This window comes from Doryrhamphus excisus, linkage group LG17 (assembly GCF_037039965.1).
Source record: "Doryrhamphus excisus strain RoL-2023G ecotype Guam linkage group LG17, RoL_Dexc_Guam_v1.1, whole genome shotgun sequence".
NCBI classification, from domain to species: domain Eukaryota; kingdom Metazoa; phylum Chordata; class Actinopteri; order Syngnathiformes; family Syngnathidae; genus Doryrhamphus; species Doryrhamphus excisus.
Genome location: NC_136373.1, coordinates 14,288,717 through 14,312,955, shown reverse-complemented (window position 1 = coordinate 14,312,955; position 24,239 = coordinate 14,288,717). Strand labels below are relative to the sequence as shown.

Below are 24,239 nucleotides of genomic sequence, written 5' to 3'. Positions count from 1 at the left end.
CCTAATATAGTTTAGGTATTTTTTAAATTAATTTCATTACTTTATTTTTATTTTTATTTTTATATCAACTGCTTGTATTGTTTCTTGAATTGGCTCATCGTTGTGCATTGTTTGAGGGTCTTACTCAATCCATTCCATAGTTTGATTCCACATACTGAAATGCTATGGCTAGCATAACGTAGTCCTAGCATAGAAGTGTTTCAAATTTAGTCCTAATACTAATGTATTCTCATTAGTTTCAGGAAAATTCCCTATTTATCTAGCAACACACACACACACACCATCTTGCAAAGTTGCTGAGAAATCTCAAATTTCCATTTCCTGTTCTAAAACAAGAGGGGTCATTATTTCCACTTAAATCAACACACAACAAAAAAATCAGTGTTACATTCAGATCTATCCTTCAAACACAAACAAGCCCATCCATACTTGACATGCACACACTCCAGCCGTCTTAATGGACCCCTAAATGGTCCCCACCCATCTGCCTGACCCCATTAGGGACATACGGCTGATGGGCAGCAGGGTGGGGGGGGTGGAGAAAAGGAAGTAAAGGGGTTCATTATTCCCTCTCAGACGCCGTCGCAGTTGTCTAACACGAGAGAGACAAGTGGTATACACACAGTCACGTTAAATGGAAGATCTTACCAGGAAATAGGTGATTGGGGTAATCCAGTGAATCCAAAGCAAAAATATTCCCCCAGCAATGTTTTTTTTTCTTGTAGACTTTGGTCACAGAGCAGCGTGACACCAAATCAGGGCGTGGAAAGCGCCGTTAAACATTGACTAATGCATTAACAGCAGAGACACAACTAATCCCGACTGGGTGCCGACGGAAAGCCAGCACTTAGTTTATTTGTTCAGTTTCACCTCAGTGTGAGGTGGCCCCGGGTCTGAGTGAGAGAAACAAAAGGGGGGCAAATGAAAGACCGGTTGCTTAGGAAACTGGCGGGGCCCTGGTGCAAAGAGCAGGTGTCGAGCCGGACCCAGGAGAGCGACGAGAGACAGAACCGAGGAGGGGAGGAGCAGCATCCGCAGACACACACAATCCCCCTGAGACAACGCCAGACTGGAAGCAAAGACGAGCTCACAATCACAAAGCAGACACACCCTTTTTTTTTAAAAAAGTGAAGCGTACACTCGGTTTTCTTCCGCCCTTTTGCTACCCCCCTCCTCCAAAAAAAAAAAAAACTGGTACATGTATGATGGTGCACGGCATCATCCAGTTCCAGCTGAGTGCACAGCGGATGGGGAGGGGACTATGTTTGTTTGGAACATCTTTATCCCCTCTCTGGCTCCGTCACTCAATGATTACATAATAAAGTCCCATACCACTTCCACCCAGTTCATCTGGGCACAGGTTTCCCCCCCTCAAAGCTTTATGTAAAACCACACCGCCGCTATAGGAAAATCATGCAAAATATGAATCGTTACCGCGGTTTTGTTAGTGCTCCCACCCCGGAGCTCTCAAGAGCACTAATGGGATGGCAACAGTACATAAATATTCATAAGGCACTGTTATATCATGAAGAATTCATAAAGCGGGAATGCTCTATGTTACTGCCCCCAGTCTACAAGCACAAATGTTGTGTCCCCGGTCTCTGGCCTGTGATCACAAACTTTACATTAAGACATTCAAACAGCAACTGAAGCTTAACAAAGCGTTATTTGGAACAAAATATTAAAAATTATTTGATTAGAAATAACTGAAAAATATGACTAAAATTTAAACTTTTCATATAAGACTGATTTATCTGGTAAGATTTCACTTAACTAAACAGTAATGGCCACTTTTGGCTGTCTGATGATTATTATTATCATCTATCATGATATACTAATGTGCACTGCCATCTAGTGGACAAACTTGTACTCGCATTTTTAAATGTCAACTTGAATTATTTATTCATTCATTCATTCGGGCGAGAGGCGGGGTACACGCTGGACTGGTGGCCAGCCAATCACAGGGCACATATAGACAAACAACCATTCACACTCACATTCATACCTATGGACAATTTGGAGTCGGTAATTAACCTAGCATGTTTTTGGAATGTGGGAGGAAACCGGAGTACCCGGAGAAAAGAACATGCTAACTCCCAAACAGAGATGGCCGAAGGTGGAATTGAACCCCGGACTCCTAGCTGTGTGGCCTGTGCGCTAACCACTCTCGCGCCGTGCAGCCCTTACTTTTACTCATTCACTGAAAATGTCAAGCATTTTCAAGTCACCAGGCTAAAGTCCGAGTCAAGTCCTGAGTCGTTGGTGTCAAAGTCTTTAGTAATAATATTAAGTCAAGTCCAAAGTCATCGAAAATGTGACTTGAGTCCAAATCACATGACTCTAGTCCTGACCTGTGACCTTTTTTAAGTTTGTTCATTCATTTATTTTCTTGATGGTCACAGGGGGTGCTGAAGCCTATCCCAGCTGTCTTCGGGCGAGAGGCGGGGTACACCCTGGACTGGTGGCCAGCCAATCACAGGGCACATATAGACAAACAACCATTCACACTCACATTCATACCTATGGACAATTTGGAGTCGCTAATTAACCTAGCATGTTTTTGGAATGTGGGAGGAAACCGGAGTAACCAGAGAAAACCCACACATGCCCGAAAACAGCTGGGATAGGCTCCAGCACCCACTGCGGCCCTTGTGAGGACAAGCGGTAGAAAATGAATGAATGAATACTTGAATTATTCCTTTAATAATATCTTTCTTTGGCAATTTTGGGGAAAAAATTAACATGGTGTGTGATGCCCATAATGAGGCATGTGACAACCACTGACATAACAAATATGTTTCCTTTCCCATAAATCACTATTTTAGTCTTGTACTACTTCTTTCAATAAAAGTTAAGAAAATATGAGTGGAAGAATATAAATAATGTATTAGAGAAGGGAATCCCGCCATTTCCTTTGCTACCTTAACACACCACTTGCAACCCATTTTGGGTGCGTGTGTTCCTGTAAGATAAAGATGTGTTTGCGTCCACATGCCCCAGGGCATTTGGGGGCTCCACCCCTTTTGAAAATGTAAGTGCCAGTACAACAACAGCAGTGTCCCAAAAAATTCACCGATTAATCTCAATATTCTCACTCATCTGTGCCTTGCAACTTAATTCCCCGGTAAAATGTTACATTCCAATACACTACACTAGTGTTTACTTGGCGTAAAAGCAGGCAAATTAACGGTAAAATATGTTTGCAAGGATGTAAATCGGTTACAAATGGTTGCAAATGGTCTCAAGTCATTTTTTTCCAAGGTAAAAAAGGGTAATGGATACTCACAGCATCATGTCACCAAACATCCCATTCACAGTGTCCACATGAAAAAGAGAAAAATAGTGTTAATTTTGCAATGATATGGACAAAATACAGAATAAATCAGCTTTTGCTGCAAAATGAATTTGTATTCAATCACAAATATGACAGCAAACATGCATTTGTGCTGATTATCACTGCAAAGCTGTGCAAACAAAACTGATCATTTGCATATATTTGGGGTCTCTTTATATTTATATTAAACAGAGCTGCAACAACTAATCGATTAATCGATGATCATGGTTAACCAATTAATCAACAGCTGTTTTGGTAAATATGTCAATATTCTCTAAGTTCAGCCTCTGAAATGTGAATATATTTTTTAAATTTAATTAGTCATGCATGATATTTCTGTTTTATCCAAAGCAACAACTATTCGATTAATCGATGATCATGATTAACCAATTAATCAACAGCTGTTTTGGTTAAATATGTAAATATCCTCTAATTTCAGCCTCTCAAATGTGAATATATTTTTAAAATTTAATTAGTCATGCATGATATTTCTGTTTTATCCAAAGCAACAACTAATCAATTAATCCATGATCACGGTTAACCAGTTAATCAACAGCTGTTTTGGTTAAATATGTAAATATCCTCTAATTTCAGCCTCTCAAATGTGAATATATTTTTAAAATTTAATTAGTCATGCATGATATTTCTGTTTTATCCAAAGCAACAACTAATCAATTAATCCATGATCATGGTTAACCAATTAATCAACAGCTGTTTTGGTTAAATATGTCAATATCCTTTAATTTCAGCCTCTCAAATGTGATTTTTTTTTTATTTCATTAGTCATGCATGATATTTCTGTTTTATCCAAAGCAACAACTAACCAATTAATCCATGATCATGGTTAACCAATTAATCAACAGCTGTTTTGGTTAAATATGTAAATATCCTTTAATTTCAGCCTCTCAAATGTGAATATATTTTTAAAATTTAATTAGTCATGCATGATATTTCTGTTTTATCCAAAGCAACAAGTAATCAATTAATCCATGATCATGGTTAACCAATTAATCAACAGCTGTTTTGGTTAAATATGTCAATATCCTTTAATTTCAGCCTCAGCATTTCAGCAAAATAGTCACAATTGAAACAGCAATCAGATTAATCGACTAAGAAAATGATCATGATTGTATTTTTTTGTCTACATTTATTGTGCGGGGATAAAAAAAATCTGTTTAATCGATTAATCAAAAAAATTATTGACTGATTAATCTGTTATTAAAATAATCATTAGTTGCATCGCCAATTAAAATTGCAACTGTAAACTATTTTATTACAGATAATATGTTACATAGTAGTGCCATCTTTTTAGACAAACATATACGTATTAATGCAAAAACATAAACGGGAAATAAGGTTTATACACTTCCGGTGTACTATATATGGGATAAGTTCGTAAGTGCTAGCATAACAAAAAACGGTGGTTTTGTTTATGTCTATCACGGAGTATTGACAGCGACTAACTACGCAGCTGGGACGAATTAAGAGGAGGGGAAACTTAAGTTGTACAAATACAAAACAAAGAGTGTGATTATTAAGGGTTCTTACCTGAGGGAAGACATGTTTAGAGGATGTGTTGGCGCCATCTTTAGTGAGAAGCCATTAGTTCTACGGCGTTTCCCTCCACAAGAGGATGAAGGGAGTCAGGCAGGTTTCCACGGAGGCGATGACGCAGCCTCAATGACCAAGCAAAACGTCGTCCTAGTGGGTGGAGTTATGAACTTTATTTTACCTATAAACGCTCATTTCTAACTGACTGTCAAATAAAGTGTGTGCTTAACGGGGTGAGCTTGTGAAAATGCCGTTGGAAATGTTGCTGTTAGGCTAATGACGTTAGCACAGGTGAGCTAGTACTACCTTACAGAGAGGCGTGCGCATGCGCAGATGAAAACTAGTCCACCAACAAGGAAACAACAATGCGCATGTTTGCAATGGTCTCCAATATGTACCATATTTTGGGTTTTATCATTTTCAGTTCAATTTCGCTCGTTTTAATGACAAAATAACAGTAAAACAATACCTCACATCTCTTTTCATTATGTCAGAAGTGCTCCCTTGAATCTACAAAGTAAAATTGTAGTAAAAATGTATTAAAAAAAATGTATTAAAAGTGGTGCAATAGTGGTGAACATGAATTAGAGACTTGAAACGCACGCCATACAGAAAAGGTTGAAGGACCAGTCTTCACCTTTCTCACTGTACTGCACAGCCTTGTGTATTATCATACTTAGCAGTCACTGGATCCACCCAGTGTGATTAAATGTTACACAAACACACAGGCCTGGGCCTTCTGGATGCTTGCAAATAACGATAAGAGCAACTGTCGCTTGCAACACTCGCGTGGTTTGAAACTGAAGTGAAAGTGTACTCTTTCTACTCTTACACTGCCTGTATCTAGATATAGATAAAAGGTGCAACATTGGATCCACTATGTTATTGTATTGTTATTGTAACCCACATAATAAAGAATATTGTAATGATTGGACAGACTTTCTTTAAATACATAGATTCAGTGCTATGATATAATAGTCAATATTTTAACCAGAGGAAATACATAATACATAATATAAATATAATAATACAACCAGTGAGGACAAGCGGTATATAAAATGGATGGATGGATAATTATAACATATAATAATACATTTAATGAAGGTAGTATCTTTTACAACTACATTTAGAACTACATGTATTTTTCTGATCAAATATCAATAGACAACTTTTTCATAATAGTATTTTAACAATTAGAATACATTACATACAATGCACACTGTCAACATCAACAATGAGCTCAACTTCCTTATATGGAGGGTGCCGGCTGAGTTGGACCAATCACAGCAGTAGTGGGCGTGGCTGCAAGACGGCTTGGGTTGAATATATTAAAACAGACTTTTGGAAATGTAAGGAAATAAAGATGGAATAGATGCAAATTGTGGAAGATGAAGAAAGCTTGCTATGTGGGTTATTGTGTGTGGCTGCTCTACGGAGTCCACAACTCAATACAAAGCGACAAAAATGAGCATAAATGATGGATAAGAGGTAGAAAATGAATGAATGAAAGGTACGAAAATTAGCATAACATGTACGATTAGCATAATAGGTCCGCTTTAAGTTACTAAAGACGTTGTTTTTTAATTAAAAAATTTAAAAAAATAATAACAATGGTGTCATTTTTACTACACAATATGACATTTTAACAGGTTTCAGTGATTCTGTGTATTGTGTTTCTCTATTTGGAACAAAGCAGGTTTGTGAAGTGACGTCATTCAGGTGACTACACAATGCAAGTGCGTTTGCAGAGTGTGTCTGTCTGTCTGTGTGTGTGTGTGTGTGTGTGTGTGCCAAGTCAACATCGAGGATGTTATTTTTCCAGGAAGAAAGTTGGAAAAGGACTACCAGGCTCCCGGAGTAAAAGAAGAAGTGACGTTATGACGTGAATATGGCTGACAAAGGCCCTTTTTTAACATCGTGTATCATCTTCTACTTATCCATCGGGGCGGCAATATTCCAAATTCTCGAGGAGCCCAACTGGGAATTAGCCCGGAGCAAATATCTCCTTCAAAAAGAAAATGTTCTGAAGAAGTACCCATGTTTAAGAAAAGAAGATCTGGACGAGATTTTGCAGGTATGTCGTACTTCGTGTGTATTTTAACGAGCTCGAGACGAGTTTGTCGCCGTTTAAAAGTGAAAAAAAAACAAGTGTCCCGCCGCTTTTTTTTTTTACAAAAACTTTATTTGTGTTATATTTGTACCAAATACATTTAAAGGATATAAATGGGAGTGAACGTGAACGTACATGTTTCACAGGTTGGAATGTTGGGACAAGGTGTGTCTCAGCTTCCATTAAGGGGGTGGAGGACCGATCCGATTGTCGATAGAATCGATATCAACGGCGAGGGGGTAGATATTTGCTAATGGAACTAGCTATAGCTAGCTAGTATATGGCCTGCGCGGTAACCACTCGTCCACTATGCAGCCTGAAGGCAAACTCATTCAAGTATAATCTGTATCGGCCCTTTATGGAAAAAAATATATTGCAGTATATTGGCAAATATAATGCAATGTATTAGGAAATATATTTCCATATATGGGATCTTATGTTTATATTTTCCAATATATTGCAATATATGCATAGATCATATATGTGTATATATAGATACATATAAAAAATATCTTGTGATCAAGACCAAAAAAGGACTATATTTTTACTTATATAAAATTGCATATAATTTGGGATATATAAACTCATATATTTGGATTTAATATATTTAAATATATTGAAAGCGGCCATCATTTGTATATTCTGCAATATATTTCCATATACTACATGAATATATAATATATTGTATAATATATGTACAAAAATATATTATTCCATGTATTTAGAATATATAATGTATTGGAAAATATATTATAATATAATACAATATATTTAAAGTAATATATTGATAAATATATTTTCTTTTCGTAAGGGGGTAAGCTTGTATTGACATGGTATCTCCCAACTTTAGCTTCATCGACTCATAAAATATGGATTACCTGATAGTCATAATAGTCGTAGTAATAATAACAATATGACTATTGTACTGGTGGGCTGCACTGTATTATACTGCCAAAGTTTCTCACGTCTTAACACTTTGCAGGTAGTGTCCGAGGCTGCGGGCCAAGGCGTGTCCATCACAGGGGACAAACATCACCACATGTGGGATTGGGGCAACTCTGTCATCTTTGCTGCAACTATTGTCACAACAATAGGTACGGTATGCGAGCGTATTGACTGACATTCTGTACAATTGCTTGGTAAAATGATACCAGCCGCTAAAATGTTGGTGTGTTTTCATATGGGAGTGATATTTCTTACACCAACATGGAAAGTAGTTATCTCATAAGGGCGAAGGTACAAACCATAATTCCAGCTAAATATACCTGTCAATGCAGTACAGTATGTGGACATGTACATTTTTTAATTATTCATTCATTCATTTCGTGGGGTTGTTGGAGCCTATCCCAGCTGTCTTCGAGTGAGAGGCGGGGTACACCCTGGACTGGTGGCCAGCCAAACACAGACTATATAGATATTTAAACGGGCCCCGGGCGACTCTGCTGTTAAAAAAATCGGGCCTCAACATCAAACAGGTTAAGAACCTCTGGTCTGGGGTTAGTAAACATATATATACATAGATATATATACATACATATACATAGATATATATACATACACATACATACATGCATATGTACATACATATGTACATACATACATACATATGTACATACATACATACATACGTACATACATATGTACATACATACATACATATGTACATACATACATACATACATATGTACATACATATGTACATACATACATACATATGTACATACATACGTACATACATATGTACATACATACATACATACATATGTACATACATACATACATACATACATATGTACATACATACATACATACATATGTACATACATACATACATACATATGTACATACATACATACATACATACATACATATGTACATACATACATACATATGTACATACATACATATGTACATACATACATACATACATATGTACATACATATGTACATACATATGTACATACATATATACATACGTACATACATATATACATACGTACATACATATATACGTACATACATATATATATACGTACATACGCACACACATATATACACACACACATATATGTACATATATACACATATATACACACACATATATATACACACATATATACACATATATACATACATATATACACATATACACATATACACATATATATACACATATACACATATATATACATACATACGTACATACATACATATGTACATACATACATACATATGTACATACATACATACATACATATGTACATACACATATACGTACATACACACACATATATGTACATATATACACACACATATATGTACATATACATACATATAATATATATATATATATATATATATATATATATATATATAATATTCATATTAGAAAGTGGGGATGATTTGTTAGTTTTGAGTGGGCTTGGGTTGAATAAATTAAAACAGACCGTTTTGGCAGGAAGCACAAATTCAAGGAAATATAGCTGGAATAGGTGCAGATTCTGGAAGATCTAGAAAGCTTTCTGTGCGGGTTATTGCGTGTAGCTGCTCTGTAGGAGTCCACAACTCCAACAATACAAAAAAGGTCGAAAAATGAGCATATTAGATCCCTATTCGATCCCCTTTAAAGTCTACTTGTGTTGTTGTTGTTGTATTGCGTAGGCTACGGTAATGTCGCTCCAAAGACGAAAGGAGGTCGCGTGTTCTGCATCCTGTACGGTCTTTGTGGGATCCCACTGTGTCTGGTATGGATAAGCACGCTGGGTTCATTCTTCGGAGACCGGGCCAAACGCCTCTCCCAGGTTCTGATCCGTAGAGACGTCCCAGTGGTAAGAAGCATCCAAGATATTCGATGACACTTCTTCCCATGATGATATTTATTTCTTTTCACTGTTCTTCTTATCAGAAACGTGTTCAGCTTATCTGCACAGCTCTCTTCCTCCTATGGGGGCTCTTTGTGCACCTGGTGATTCCTCCATTGGTTTTCATGTCCATGGAAGGATGGAGCTACTTGGAAGGCCTCTACTTTTCATTCATAACCCTCACAACTGTTGGATTCGGAGATTATGTAGCGGGTATGATTTGACACGTGGCGAATCAAAACATCCTCGTATCTAAATCATCGGTCTTTGATCCACTTTGGTTTCAGGTGTGAATCCGAAAATAGAATACCCAAGGCTGTACAGAGTACTTGCCGAGATATGGATCTACATGGGCCTGGCGTGGCTGTCTCTGTTCTTCAGCTGGAATGTCAACATGGTCGTGGAGGCTCACAAGGTGTTCAAGAAAAGACGAATCAAACGCAAACACAGCGAGACGGAGACGGACACGGCGAAACCCGCCGTCGTGGACATATTCAAGTTCTTATCGGAAAAAGAGGAAGACTACAGCACCGTCATTAAGGAGATCGGAATGACAGCAAAGAAAGTCAAAGCGGTTGACGTGTTCAATCGCTCCAAGAGCTGCAGCGACATCTTGACACACAACATCGAGACGCTGGATCATTCGCCACGCCACAGAGGCCTGTTGAGCATCAGTGAAGTGTTTATGACCTCAACGGACGACAAAGACGATCGAGGCAAGTCTCTTCCGCGAGAGAACTCGACGACGACAGAAGCAACAGATCGCCCGAGAAGCGACGCTGATACGCACGATGAAGGCAGCAGCACAAGTGATTCGGCATACGATGGCGTTGAATTTAACGTACCAGCCTCAGGAAGCACAGAGGAAAGACGTTCAAAGCTCAACGAGAGCGGGAATCGGTTTACAATTTTTAAAGTGCAAGAGGAAGATTTATGTCAAGATGAAAAAGGGTAGTTTCTGTGTGTTTACATTACTCACAAAACGTTAGCGATATTCGATTTTTGGCTAAAGTCTTATGATGTTCCTGAAATTTTGGCTGGGAATCGAACCGGCTGCTTTTGCACAAAAGGCAGATGCATGTGTCACTACAGTACAAAGTCATACATATTGATGGATACATTTTTCAATAAAAACAACATTGGCGTCTTTTAACACGAGAATACAACATTCATTCATTTTCTACCGCTTATCCTCAGCTTATCCTGAAAAAAGGTCAGTCGAACACGGATCTTTTATGAGGAAATTGTTCAGTGCTGGACTTCAGTCCATTCGGGATAAATAAGAAGTCTGGAAGTAGGAAGTGCCTACTTTGGTATCCTGTTCTATGATCCCAACCTCACAGGGGTGGTACAGGTCCCCTACGTGGACCAGTGGCGTGGCTGCGTCTGCATCCAACTGGTTTTAGCTTGTGTCAATCAAGGGCAGAGGTTCTCGCCCCCCCGCCCTGATATGAAATACTTTTGAGAAACTGAGAAACTATATGTCTGTGCTCAACAGTCAAATTGCATGTCGAGTACACAAAATGTGTACATGTTGGCAGGTCTGCGGTAACTTTAAAAGTAATCCCTACCTCATTCATTCATTCATTTTCAACGAGGGTTGCCTATCCCAACTGTCTTCAGGCGAGAGGCGGGTTACACCCTGGACTGGTGCCAGCCAATCACAGGGCACATATAGACAAACAACCATTCACACTCACATTCATACCTATGGAGACTTTGGAGTTGCTAATTAACCTAGCATGTTTTTGGAATGTGGGAGGAAACCGGAGTACCCGGAGAAAACCCACGCATGCACGGGGAGAACATGCAAACCGAAGGTGGGACTGAACTCTGGTCTCCTAGCTGTGAGGTCTGCGCGCTAACCACTCGACCAACGTGCCGCCCCGATAATACAACATTAATTCATTCATTTTCTACCGCTTATCCTCACAAGGGTCGCGGGGGAATGCTGGAGCCTATCCCAGCTGTCTCCGGGTGAGAGGCGGGGTACACCCTGGACTGGTGGCCAGCCAATCACAGGGCACATATAGACAAACAACCATTCACACTCACATTCATACCTATTTGGAGTTGCCAATTAACCTAGCATGTTTTTGGAATTTAGGAGGAAACCGGAGTACCCAGAAAAATGGCTGAGGGTGGGATTGAACTAGCGTCTCCTAGCTGTGAGGTCTGCGCGCTAACCACTCGACCACCGTGCAGCCCCGATAATACAACTTACAACTAATTTAACTTATAGGTCAGAAAAGAGGAAAAGCGTATGGATATTCGTCTTGTTGTTATTTAGATCTCAAACTATTAGAAACTGAACGAACAGCACCTCTGCTGGTTGCGGACTTGAATACACAATTACTGTACAACGGAACCACGGTTTTCGTCATGAATTAGTTTCAAAAGTGATCATCTTATTGTGTTCACAATGTCGTTTTATTGCCTAGATCTCCAAATCACAGCACAAGGCTTTATGAAACACTGTGCCAATGAGCAGTTTGCCTCCATAGGTGGTGGCTACGGAGGAGCCCATGATCACATGACCATCATCAGCATACACCTGACTCACCAATGGTTCCTCGGAGTGAATGTTCTGGATGCGGATGACCTGGAGGACACATGGAATCGATAAACGCAGGAGAGGAAATGAGCTATTTTGATGAACGCGCGGAGAGACGAACCTCCGATCCAGGCGGATTTTTGTGGTCAAAGTGGAAAATCCTCCACGCGTTGGGTAGACAGCCAAACCACAGGTCACCTGTTTTAGGGTCAACTTCGATGTTGTCACAGAGTGACCCCAAAGCCACGGACTATGGTCAAGTCAGATAAGAGAATTTAATTCATTTTCATTTTTTTTTTTTTAAACTCTTAGCATTTATCTGTTAAGATATGAATATTTTTTGGCACTAATTTACCTTGACAGAGACCAATGCATTGTCTCCTTTCCTCTCCAACACGCGCACGTTATGAGCAAATATATCGGTCACGTATATATGCCTGATAACGACACCAAAGTAGTATTAATAGATCAATTACACAACTATTTAAAATACTTCCAACCTTTTATCCGGTGAGACGTTGATGCCATTTGCAAAGTAATACCCCTCAGAGACCACTTTGACCATCTCAGGACTGTAGTACACGACATTAGACCAAGGTTGACCCAGTAGAGGCTCCACGATGGTTTTAAGGAGTTCATCGGAGAAATAGTGATCATTGGTGGCGTAGAAACGATCCACTCCCAATGCAACGATATCGTTGACACTACAGGCAAAAATGTAAAAAAAAAAAAAACTTAGCATTGTATACCAAACTTGTTTTGCAGTATAAAATGAAATCGGCTGAAGTACCTGTAAAGAAGTTTATCTTTGAATGTCTGGAGATGAATCAGGGAGCGTTCCTCTTCGACAAATTTAAACAACTCGACTTGGCTTTTGTGGTGAGGATGATTGACAACAAACAGGTATACTGTTCCATCTAGAATTAAATAAAGCTTATTCAAACTCGGAACAAAAAGGTGTGTATGTTACATTGTGAATGAAATACAGGAACGCTAGTACTTGTGTCTGTGTAGACGCTGATGCCATGAGGGTTGAACGTCTCCAGGTCGAAGTTTTTGGATATGGGCAACTCCACGGGTTCCATCTGGGAGTCCTTCAGGTTCAAAAGGAAGATCTTTCCAGGAGCATCCGATGATGGTACTCCTGGGTACTTTAAACCCTACAAAATACATGCAAACATACGTGTCATTGAACATTGAAGGAAGTAAAATGGGCCCCGAGAACATTTTTTATGGATAATCAAATGTGTATGCCAACCATTTTATTTTATTTTAATTTTTATTTATTTATTTATTCTATTTTTTTATTTATTAATTTATTTATTTTAATTTAATTTAAAATAAAGAAATATTTATTTAAATAAAATTTTATTTAAATAAAATTAAACTAAATATTTTTAATTTATTTTATTTTATTTTTTAATTTTATTTATTTTTTAATATTTTTATTTTATTTCATATAAAATAAATAAATATTCATTTAAATTAAATTTTATTTAAATAAAATAAATAAATATTATTTAAATAAAATTATTTTATTTATTTAAATAAAATAAATGAAAACAATTTTAATAAAATAAAATAGCTTCATTACAAGTCTTGTGCTGGAAGACACAGCCAACCCAATGAGAGCGGACATCGCAAGCGTTGTCGCTGTATCTATGCTGCTATTGTTGACGGAAATAGCGCTTTAAATCATGAAAACACGGCAAGATACTGAAAGTATGCATGATGACGGCATGTATATTAAATAAATAAATAGATAAAATGTTGTTAGATTCTTTTTTTAGAGGGCTTTGTATTCAAAATAGGCATCGGTCCCAATGACGTGCATTGTTAGCTACCACACACTAAGTTTTTTTCTCTTATTATAATGCACAGAAAAAGGAAATAAATGTGTGTTTATGTTTCACATTAGGAATGTTAATGATGGACAAAAAAAGTGCAGTTTTCCTTTAAGCCAAAGGTCATGTGGACGGAAGAAACACACAGGAAGGAGGAAGTGTAAATAGTTAATCGTGTTATATTTTTAAATACATTGTTATTTTGATGTTGTGGTATAGTTATTCATATATTTTAGCTGTCACAAAGGAAAAAAAAAAATATTTGTTTCAATGTGTTTCCTCCCTTTTGTAGTCGGGAACTGATATTTTCCTGAAACTTGCCTATGTAAACTCAGACATACAACGTACTCGGTCATTAGCATAATGCAAATGTGCAATATTTCCATCACTGCCTCTGTTACTACCTCAATCATATTTATTTATTTAACAACCCATTACAATACACTCATATGTGACTTTACTCACTGCGCTAAAATTAATATATCTGCTCCTGCGCAATACTATGTGTATATTTTGGATATCTTGTATACATCTTGTTAAATTGTCTTTTTTACTCTACTTTTTATATACTTTTTTTTTTCTTTTGAAACTTGACTACTGCACTGAAAGGAGAAGCTCTCCAATCTCGTTGTACATCTTGTATAATAACAATAAAGGCCATTCCATTCCATGTTCTACTACTGATTACTAAAGAATGGAAAAACATAGAAACAAACTTATTTTTTATCTGCTGCAATACAGATGAGTAATCATTCCTTTTTTAGGTTCCATGTTTATATATTCATAGAACCCAATATTCTATGTGCCTTGAAAGTCAGTCAAAATGATACAAAATGGTCAGTACTGAAGGAGTTGGCTGGTTGACTGAGTACTTACAGTACTTATAAAGGCAAGTCCATCTCCAAAGACAGTTATATCCTCTGCACCGTCATCTGAGTGAAGGACACATACTCTTCAATCCCATGTTTAATAATAATAATAATAATAAGTGTCTACCTACTGTAATATGAACATGAGCTTACTTACTCAGATTTTTCAGTGGAACACAGTTGGGAAGGTGATTGGTAACCTGTTCCCGAGAAGCCAGGTACATTTTCCTATAGTGTTTGTAGGGATAGAAGTTGTTAACATGCACATCCGTATACAAATGCAAAGCCAAAATGAATGTTGTTTACCTTACATTGTGAATCCTCTCGCCAAACAGCATATAAAACAAAGTTACACCAATTGTCACGAAGCCAAACGCGTCCATGACTTAAATGGTAGATGGCAAACCCTGACTAAAGATGAGATATAATCCCGCAGGTAAATACAGCACGAGTTGGTCTGTGTCCCGCCGCGTATTCCACTCATCAGCAAACCATGAGAGATGGAGCAAATAAGCAGGGGATTGGATGACCCCTGGATGACCCCTGGACTGTCAAGCTGCCAATTAAGGTTTTGTTTGATGGCTTTAGTCATGCAACAATTTGTACAAGAGATCACAATCAGTCACCTTTGTGAGGGTCCATCCGTCCATCTACAATGCTGCTGGTCCTCACTAGGGTCACAGCGGTATGCTGGAGCCGATCCCAGCTGACTTTTGGAGAGAGGCAGCCAATCGCAGTGCACATATAGACAAACACAATTGATAATTCACGTTATCAGGATAAGGATTATGGTTGTTGATTTCCTAATGCAACGCATATATATTAGCATACACAATGAAACATGCTGGGAATGAATAACTAGAAATCATAGTAAGTGCCAGAATGTCAAAGATCTTTTTTTTTGATGTCCCTTGTTTGGTTTTCCAAAGTTTGACTTTTAAATATTGACATATTAATGGACTCTTGAGTGATGCATGATTCTATGTATGATTCTATGTATGTACATATTAGATTATTACTAATTGTTATATTGTTTTTTTCTTCCCAAAGCGACTATGAACACCAACAATTTGGAAATATTTATATATTAGAGATGTCCGATATTGCAAAAAAAGCAATATTGTCCAAATCTCAATTTCCGATACTAATGTGTGTAACATGACATACCTCTTGTGGTGGAATGAACACATATTTATTACAGTATATATATATTTTTTAAATATCGGTTTTCATGATCAGGAAAAAAAATCTGATACTGATATCGGACATCCCTGTATTATTTTTTCCTTCTTAACTTGTCCCGTCCAGTCAATAGGACTAGTTTTGTTGATCTCCATTACATGGTAAACAGGTTTGCTCTGTCAGGGATGAGTGTAAGATATTTATAACACTTTATAATAAGGTACACAAAATGACAAAATAGTTATTGAGGAAGGAAACTACCTAACCCTAAAAACCACTCATTAGTTCCTCAGTAGCTACTTTAAATGTTAGCGACTTAAAATTGTAGTAATCCTTCAAAATCAGTATCAATCGTTCAATAGATTAAATTAAAATGGTCATCGCTCTATATTATGTATTTAAGTCTGGAACATGTCACTGAAAAACAATCATAATATCATAATGAAATCATAATTCAACCCCGCCATAAAAGCTTGTTGTACTGGCAATGAAGTTCAGCTTCCAGTGTGTCTCATTGAACATTAGCCACATTATCGACACCTAGTGGCCAGTGTACAATACTACATATGACAATGTAGACCTGCTGGCAAAGCACAGTGAGAGTACTAACAAATAAAACTGCTAAAAAACTATTGGAATCATACACAAAATACATTTATTTTTCATTATGACACTGATCATACCCATATATTCACAAGCCAACATTGTGGTAATTAACAACAATGAAAATGGGTACATTTTCATCATTTTTTTTCTAAAATAGTGGCACAAGTAAGGCTATTCTCTGGGAAAAAATTGATATGAGCATATCATCAACAACATGGATACACCAACATTTTTGATACTGTGCACTTTTTTTTGGTTCACAGTTCTAAATTAAATGTAGTCCAATTTGAAACTATTCATTCAAAAGTAAAACCTCAGACGTTTACAAATTTTAAAATGTTTTTTTTCTATTTTAAACTCATATTGGTGCATTTGTCAGATACACATTTGAGCGTTAAGCTCCTGTGTGATGAATGTAGTATTAGGGAAGTGTTTTTGATACTGTGCACTTTTTTTTGGTTCACAGTTCTAAATTAAATGTAGTCCAATCTGAAACTATTCATTCAAAAGTAAAACCTCACACCATTACAAATTTTAAAATGTTTTTTTTTCTATTTTAAAAACTCATATTGGTGCATTTGTCAGGTACGCATTTGAGCGTTAAGCTACTGTGTGATGAATGTAGTATTTGTGAAGTGTTTTTGATACTGTGCACAGTTCACAGTTCTAAATTAAATGTAGTCCAATCTGAAACTATTCATTAAAAAGTAAAACCTTTATTTGTGCATTTGTCAGGTACGCATTTGAGTGTTAAGCTCCTGTGTGATGAATGTAGTATTAGTGAAGTGTGACGACAGAGTAAGTCAGACAGTTATATTGTTACATATGATGACCTCCTGCGTTTTCCAGTGGGTTGACAAGCTTGTTAGTTTTAGTTAAGCTTAAAAACTTAAGCTTATTCACCTGTCTGCGAAATGGATCCAAAGCAGAGATCTTTAACACGCCATCTGTACTAAAAATTAATTGAAAGCTGGCTCGACATTTTTCTGTGGCACCACTGTACGTATTTTTAGTGCGCAGAAAACAATTTATCATCATCATTCTAAAAATAACATCATGCCAATCACCACTTATTTATCCCAAAGGCTTGTTTACGACTCTTATTTATGCGTCACCTGTTTTGCCGTCCCTGCCTACTCCAAATCACAGGATAAGGCTTTATGAAACACTGAGCCAATGAGCAATTTGCCTCCATAGGTCGCAGCTACAGAGGAACCTATGATCACATGACCATCATCAGCATACACCTGAGTCACCATTGGTTCCTCTGAGTGAATGTTCTGAATGCGGATGACCTGGAGGAAACAATATCATGATAAGTGTGTATGATTGTCTATGAATGAATGAATAGCTGAGGAATTGAATAATGGACTGTTTCATCACAAACCTCTGATCCGGGTGGATCGTTGGGGTCAAAGTTTAAAAGTTTCCATCCGTTGGGGTGGCAGCCTAACCACAGGTCACCTGTTTGAGGGTCAACTTCGATGTTGTCACACAGTGACCCCAAAGCCACAGGCTGGGTGACAATGAAGTCTGGATATTAATTTCGGACATCTTTTGTATCTTGTAACAACATCTCTCGTTCAGCATTCCATCATTATTAATGAAATCATATTTAATAATATAATCATACATTACTGACCTTCACAGAGACCAATGCATTGTCTTCTATCCTCTCCAACACGTGCACATTATGGTCCAATACATCAGCCACATATATATGCCTAATAATGATACAAAAATAGAATGATGTTATTTATATGTTAATTATGCAACTCTGTAAAGAACTTTCCAACCTTTTGTCAGGTGAGACGTTGATGCCGTTTGCCATGTAATATCCTTCAGAGACCACTTTGACCGTATCAGGACTATAATACACGACATTAGTCCAAGGCTGACACAAGAGAGGCTCCACTATCGCTTTAAGGAATGTATGTGAGAAATAGTGATCGTTGGTGGCGTAGAAACGATCCACTCCCATAGCCACAATATCGTTGACACTACAGGAAAAAAAAAAAAGGATAAAATTGCATTACACACCACGCATGGAATAGGGTTGAATTGGAACTTCATTATCATTTTATGGTAATGGTTTTATTTCATTTGAACATGCATCAGATTACAATTGAATGCATCACATAATCAGTTCACAGTTCCACATGTCCAAAAGGAGTAGGAAGAAGCAAAGCTTATTAAATCCTACCCCTCCATCTGGTACTTTTACAATCAGTAACTGTTACATTTGTTCACTTCCTGCTTTCCATAATATAGTTTAAGGTTTTTTTTTTGTTTTGTTTTTTTTTTAATAATGCATGCTCGTACCAAAATACGAGGTGATATGACCATCCAATGACATAATGGGTACCATAGTAAGTGTCAATATAAGTATATGTATAGCACATCATGACTGGTTCAAGACATTTGCAGTAAATTATTACATATGTGGGAAAGTGAAAATCTGTAAATGTAATAACTTCCCACAAATGTAATATGAGACAAAATCATGATCTTTGTGGTTGTGGTTGTTGTTTGTTCTTTCTTCTTTTAATGAGGGAGAAGGTGAAGATGTCATTTTGAGGATTTTAACGAGATAATTTTTTTTCCCTTTTTTTGTGGAAAAAATATTATTCAAAGAGTATCATTACATTAAAGGAATCTTTAATTATTAAATTATAATTTATTTTAAATTAAAAAAGATAACATAATTGTGATAATTGCAATTGTTTTAATAAAATTATTATTATTATACAATATATTAAGTTAAAAAACATAAACCATCATACATATCTGTAATTCCAGTCTGATTTTTCTTTTTTTTTTGGTTCCAAAATCTCCAAAAATATATACCATCAATGATAAAGCCTTACCCCCCCCCCTCACTGCTGCGCATTGTGGTGATTGGAAACACTTTATAAGCACTAAATAATCTTACTTAACTTCATGCTCTGTCTCCTTTCTACTCTGTTCTCCGTGCAACGTGAGACGTTCATGCATGCTTGAAATTATTTTTCTTTTTTATTTACGTACCGCCTATGACAATTTATGTACACCTGAGGCTGCAGGTACACCACTTTGGGAACAAATATAGTCAACGAATGTATCGTGTACCACCCTGAAGGCTCCACTGTGCAAAGAACATTGTTGCCTTGCAGTACCTGTGAAGAAGTTCGTGCCTGAAGGTCTTTAAATGCAACAGGGAGAACTCGTCTTCCACAAATTTAAACAACTCCACTTGGCTTTTGTGATGAGGATGATTCACGACAAACAGGTACACTGTGCCATCTAAAAATAATAAAGCATTGATGTTAGAGGAAGAAATTACTCAGGTTTAGTGTATTTTAAAGAAAAGGAGGTCAGATTATGTGTCTGTCCTCTACACAAACTATAATAGATTAAGCAGAAAATAAGTATATATAAAAAAAGGTTTGAATTATTACATACTATCAAACACACCCCGTAGTTTGAATGTACAGAGGATTGTGAAGGTAACAGGTTGGTACACATGCTTTAACAAAGATCACATGTCAACAAAGTACAAAAAAAACAAAAAAAAAACCAACATAATCCTCCATTGTTATTGTACTGATGATGAATAGAAGTACGTTCATGAATGCAGCTTTACAGGACTGTTCATACCAGCTGTGTCTTTGTGGACACTGATGCCGTGAGGGTTGAACGTCTCCAGGTCAAAGTTTCTCGGCATGCGCAACTCGACCGGTTTCATGCGAGAGTCTTTCAGATCGAGGAGGAGGATCTTTCCAGGTGCGTCGGAGGAGGGCATTCCTGGGAATTTCAAACCCTGTGAATCGTCGTCAATAATTAGAGAGGATATACAGTTGTGCCTTGCCACATGGCATTCAGAAAACACATTAAAAAAAGACACTGGCCTCTAGGTTTCAGTAATGTTACATTACATTACCTTGATGAGAGAATAGCCACTGCAGGAAGAACTGTCAACCACAAGGAACAAAAACAAGATAGTCCCCAATGCTAACATGTATGAGTGTTAGCATATTCATTTTTCACTAAACATCCAGAATGTTATGAAGAGTGATAAGATGACTGACAATTAATTTAAAAGTCTCTCTTTTTCATGAAAATGAACTTAAAAATATTTCCACTGCATTTCAGCCCTGTCCTAAAAGGACCAGCTGACATCATGTTTGTCATTCTCTGGTTAACATCCAGTACGTGAGAGTGTTGAAGGACAATAGCTGGAGATGACTCTAACCCTGACTGAATGAAAATAACAAACTGCTAGCAATATTTTTATTTCTTTTGTTAACCATGGTTATCTGCAAGGAAATGCAATCATCGGCCCTGTCACGATAAACAAAGGCCTTTGGTCAGCAAAGGAAATATAAACAAAACTGCAAAATGCTGCGTGCTCACAGACAGCATCGCTCACTACATTGCAAAAGAAATTTAACAATTCAATACGGTTATATGGCATACATTTATTAATTCATTCATTTTCTACTGATTATCCTCACGCGTATCGCGTGCTCGAGCCTATCCCAGCTGTCTTCAGGCGAGAGGCAGGGTACACCCTGGACTGGTCGCCAGCCAATCACAAGGCACATATAGACAAACAACCATTCACATTCATACCTATGGACATTTTGAGTCGGCAATTAATAATACATTTTATTTGTATAGCGCTTTTCAGAGTACTCAAAGATGCTTTACAGTAGAGAAAAAAGAAATAAAAATAGAGTTGAGTAAAAACAGAGTAAACAATGCATTAAAATACAACATCCATACATTAATTCAGAGCTAAAACAAAAATAAAAGTGGGGTATAAAAAGTTAGACATTAAAAACGGATTTAAACAAGTGGGTTTTGAGTTGTTTTTTGAAGGTGGGAAGGTCGGGCAAGCACGGAGTGAATGGGGCAGCATGCAACCTAGCATACATGTTTTTGGAATGTGGGAGGAAACTGGAGTACTCATAGAAAACTCACACAATCATGGAGAGAACATGCAAACTCCACACATAAATGGCCGAGGGTGGAATTGAACTTGGTCTTCTAGCTGTGAGGCCTTTGTGCTAACCACTCGGCTGGCATACCCTTAATACCAGATAATTGTGATGTTTTCATGAAACATTAGGAACGTGGTTGATCTCAAATGTCTTTTACTGTCAACAGCTTGCAAATCAGTCAACAACATACAGGTGGCTCACACAGGTACACTGTACTTGGGTAACATCTAGTGGTTCGAATGTGTATTACACCTCTCTTGACAATTCATTAAAAATTGTCTCAAAAAAGCTTGTCGATAAATTTTAGCATATGGACACTGCAATTTCTAATAAAAAGACATAAAAACACTGAAGCAGAAAACTTTATGGAAAAACAATAATTCTGTAATTCTCAAAACTTTGGGCTACAACTGTATATGATGTGCTTCTTCTTGTTCTTCATGTTGTGTCATAGTCATACTGATAAAGTTACCCACAGCTCATCTTTGGTGTTCTGGCTGAGGCCAGGAGGTTCTCATCCATGATTCCACAATACATGGTCCCATTCCTCCGCCCTTCTATGCAATGAAGTCCCCAGGTGCCCTTAACAAAGAATCTGCCCTAAAGCAAAATGTTCCCTCCTCCATGTTAGCTAGACAGGAAGGTTAGCTTAATGTTGGTCTCCTGTGACCACATCACATTCTAACAAGCTTCGTCTTTTTCCTCGGCTAGGTACAAATTAATGTTTAACCTTTTAATTAAACGTACCTTATAAATTCATTGTGGGTTCGTTGGACTTTGTCATTTAACTGTTCTATCCAAAAGTGTTTCCAAATCAAATACATACTAGCTTCATGTTAGCCGACTGCTAATGCATGAAAAAAATAGTTGTGCTTGTGATAGACGCCATTTTAATTCATTTAACAATAAAGCAAGTCAATTACTTACAGTGCTGACAAAGGCAAGTCCATCTCCAAATACAGTTATATCCTCTGATCCATCATCTGTTAAGAAGAAAACATTTAATATGTGCTACTTTTGAAGGAATAGGACTATTTATACAACTTACTTAGATTCTTTAATGGAACACAATTGGGGAGATGATTCCTTACCAGCTCACGAGAAGCAAGACTTCTATTCCTGTAATATTTGCAATGTAAAACTTAAAGACGAATAACAACAGAATGCTGGGGTGTCGTTTACCTGAAGTTGACTATCCTCTCGCCAAGCAGCACTGATAATAACACTACGAGAAGTGATATAAAGCCCAATTTGCCCATGTTTAAAACACTAAAATAACCGAGGGCAAGGTGCTGCTAACTTTTCGAGAGAGGCAACCTCTGGCTTGCTGGGGCGTGTCTCTGCATGCGTCGCCAAAAGGTGCCTTCATGTGTGCTGGGAAAATTGTGAACATTCCTTTATGGTACTGCGTTTGTATTCATACATATCAACAAAGCTCTAACAAAGTGGATTTTTTACACTTGAATCAATTGGAAGTCGTGGCTACTTTATTGTGTGATAAAAAAGTGTCGAATTTGTGTTGTGTTAACTTCGAGTTATGAAACTTCCAAGTGTTTTGTTTTTTTTCGACTTTTTCCTTACGGAGTTGAAGTACTTGAATGTCGCATTATAGCAGCAAATCAGAAACGAGTTCACATGTTCACAATGCAGGATGCTTTCAGGAAATTCCGAAAAAAGCACACTTTTGTTGGTGTAAATTTTAATCGAAATATGAATCTATGCTTTGACCATGACGCAAAATGGCGCTGATAGAGGCACTGTATTGTAATCAGGTAGGTGCATTTTAACTCGGATTTACCAGGGCCTAACTAACCTTTCACCGCCATTTACAACACGGATCAGACGGTAAGTATATAATGCAGTTGTGTGGTCACGTGTACATTCCCATAGCATTGGAATGCCGTAAATAAATGACGTAAATATTTTAATAAGTGGTACTGAAGCGTCATCAAATGTCTTAACTCGTTATAAAAAAATATATATATATAAATAAATAAAATAAAAAATAAATAATAAATATATAAATAAAAATAATAAAAATAAAATAAAAATAAAAATAAATAAATAAATTTATAATAACTATGTAAAACCATTTTATCCTCTATACTACTCCGTTTGGACAAATCTTTCGCCTGGTACTGTTCAACAAAAACACAAAACGCTAAGTGATTAGGTGCTGAAATGAACTGACAATTGACCGGGCCGTGAAAGAGAGCAGTTCTAACTCAAACCCCTGTTTAAACTGTTTTATTTTTTGAAGTTGTTTTTCCGTAGGTGATGACTCTTACCAAACATAAAACAAAAAGTTACAAAATTGTCTATGTCATCAAAATTATTTGTAAAGAG

The 24,239-nt window shown here is 37.1% G+C and overlaps 4 protein-coding genes across 5 annotated transcripts in view; 1 reads left to right on the top strand and 3 right to left on the bottom strand.

The window, feature by feature from the left end:
* The window catches only part of LOC131137133 (uncharacterized), a 51,048-nt gene extending 47,189 nt beyond the window's left edge, over positions 1–3,859 (bottom strand). The window contains exon 1 of one of the 2 annotated variants that reach the window (XM_078798078.1): positions 3,287–3,859. The gene's annotated coding sequence lies outside the window, so the exon portion shown is untranslated. Of the gene's footprint in view, positions 1–648; positions 1,095–3,286 lie in introns of those variants that run through there. The other variant, XM_078798079.1, reaches the window with a different exon arrangement.
* Positions 3,860–6,647: 2,788 nt separating this feature from the next.
* On the top strand, positions 6,648–11,011 carry LOC131137136 (potassium channel subfamily K member 5). The gene is made up of 5 exons (XM_058084725.2): positions 6,648–6,959; positions 7,978–8,089; positions 9,657–9,823; positions 9,901–10,069; positions 10,144–11,011. The coding sequence occupies exons 1-5, from the start codon at positions 6,774–6,776 to the stop codon at positions 10,809–10,811; spliced, it is 1,302 nt and encodes a 433-aa protein (XP_057940708.2). The 5' UTR covers positions 6,648–6,773; the 3' UTR covers positions 10,812–11,011.
* Positions 11,012–12,252: 1,241 nt separating this feature from the next.
* On the bottom strand, positions 12,253–15,695 carry LOC131137140 (serum paraoxonase/arylesterase 2-like). The gene is made up of 9 exons (XM_078797731.1): positions 15,430–15,695; positions 15,281–15,351; positions 15,131–15,186; positions 13,411–13,570; positions 13,201–13,327; positions 12,911–13,114; positions 12,766–12,847; positions 12,532–12,660; positions 12,253–12,458 (listed from the first exon to the last, which is right to left on the bottom strand). The coding sequence occupies exons 1-9, from the start codon at positions 15,504–15,506 to the stop codon at positions 12,294–12,296; spliced, it is 1,071 nt and encodes a 356-aa protein (XP_078653857.1). The 5' UTR covers positions 15,507–15,695; the 3' UTR covers positions 12,253–12,293.
* A 1,926-nt stretch (positions 15,696–17,621) lies between these two features.
* On the bottom strand, positions 17,622–23,235 carry LOC131137139 (serum paraoxonase/arylesterase 2-like). Its single transcript, XM_058084729.2, has 9 exons — positions 23,076–23,235; positions 22,942–23,012; positions 22,821–22,876; positions 20,548–20,710; positions 20,067–20,193; positions 18,708–18,911; positions 18,554–18,635; positions 18,299–18,427; positions 17,622–18,206 (listed from the first exon to the last, which is right to left on the bottom strand). Exons 1-9 carry the CDS (start codon positions 23,150–23,152, stop codon positions 18,045–18,047), a joined length of 1,071 nt encoding a protein of 356 aa, XP_057940712.2. The 5' UTR covers positions 23,153–23,235; the 3' UTR covers positions 17,622–18,044.
* Between the last annotated feature and the right edge of the window lie 1,004 nt (positions 23,236–24,239).

Coding starts and splice junctions, on each gene's coding strand:
- LOC131137136 (XM_058084725.2), top strand. CDS start 6,774: ATGGCTGACAAAGGCCCTTTTTTAACATCGTGTATCATCTTCTACTTA. Junction 8,090..9,656: donor AACTATTGTCACAACAATAG/GTACGGTATGCG, acceptor TGTATTGCGTAG/GCTACGGTAATGTCGCTCCA. Junction 9,824..9,900: donor TCCGTAGAGACGTCCCAGTG/GTAAGAAGCATC, acceptor TCTTCTTATCAG/AAACGTGTTCAGCTTATCTG.
- LOC131137140 (XM_078797731.1), bottom strand. CDS start 15,506: ATGGACGCGTTTGGCTTCGTGACAATTGGTGTAACTTTGTTTTATATG. Junction 15,352..15,429: donor GAGAGGATTCACAATGTAAG/GTAAACAACATT, acceptor CAAACACTATAG/GAAAATGTACCTGGCTTCTC. Junction 13,571..15,130: donor GACTTGCCTTTATAAGTACT/GTAAGTACTCAG, acceptor TGTATTTTGTAG/GGTTTAAAGTACCCAGGAGT.
- LOC131137139 (XM_058084729.2), bottom strand. CDS start 23,152: ATGGGCAAATTGGGCTTTATATCACTTCTCGTAGTGTTATTATCAGTG. Junction 18,912..20,066: donor AGGCACGAACTTCTTCACAG/GTACTGCAAGGC, acceptor TTTTTCCTGTAG/TGTCAACGATATTGTGGCTA. Junction 18,636..18,707: donor AACGTCTCACCTGACAAAAG/GTTGGAAAGTTC, acceptor TATCATTATTAG/GCATATATATGTGGCTGATG.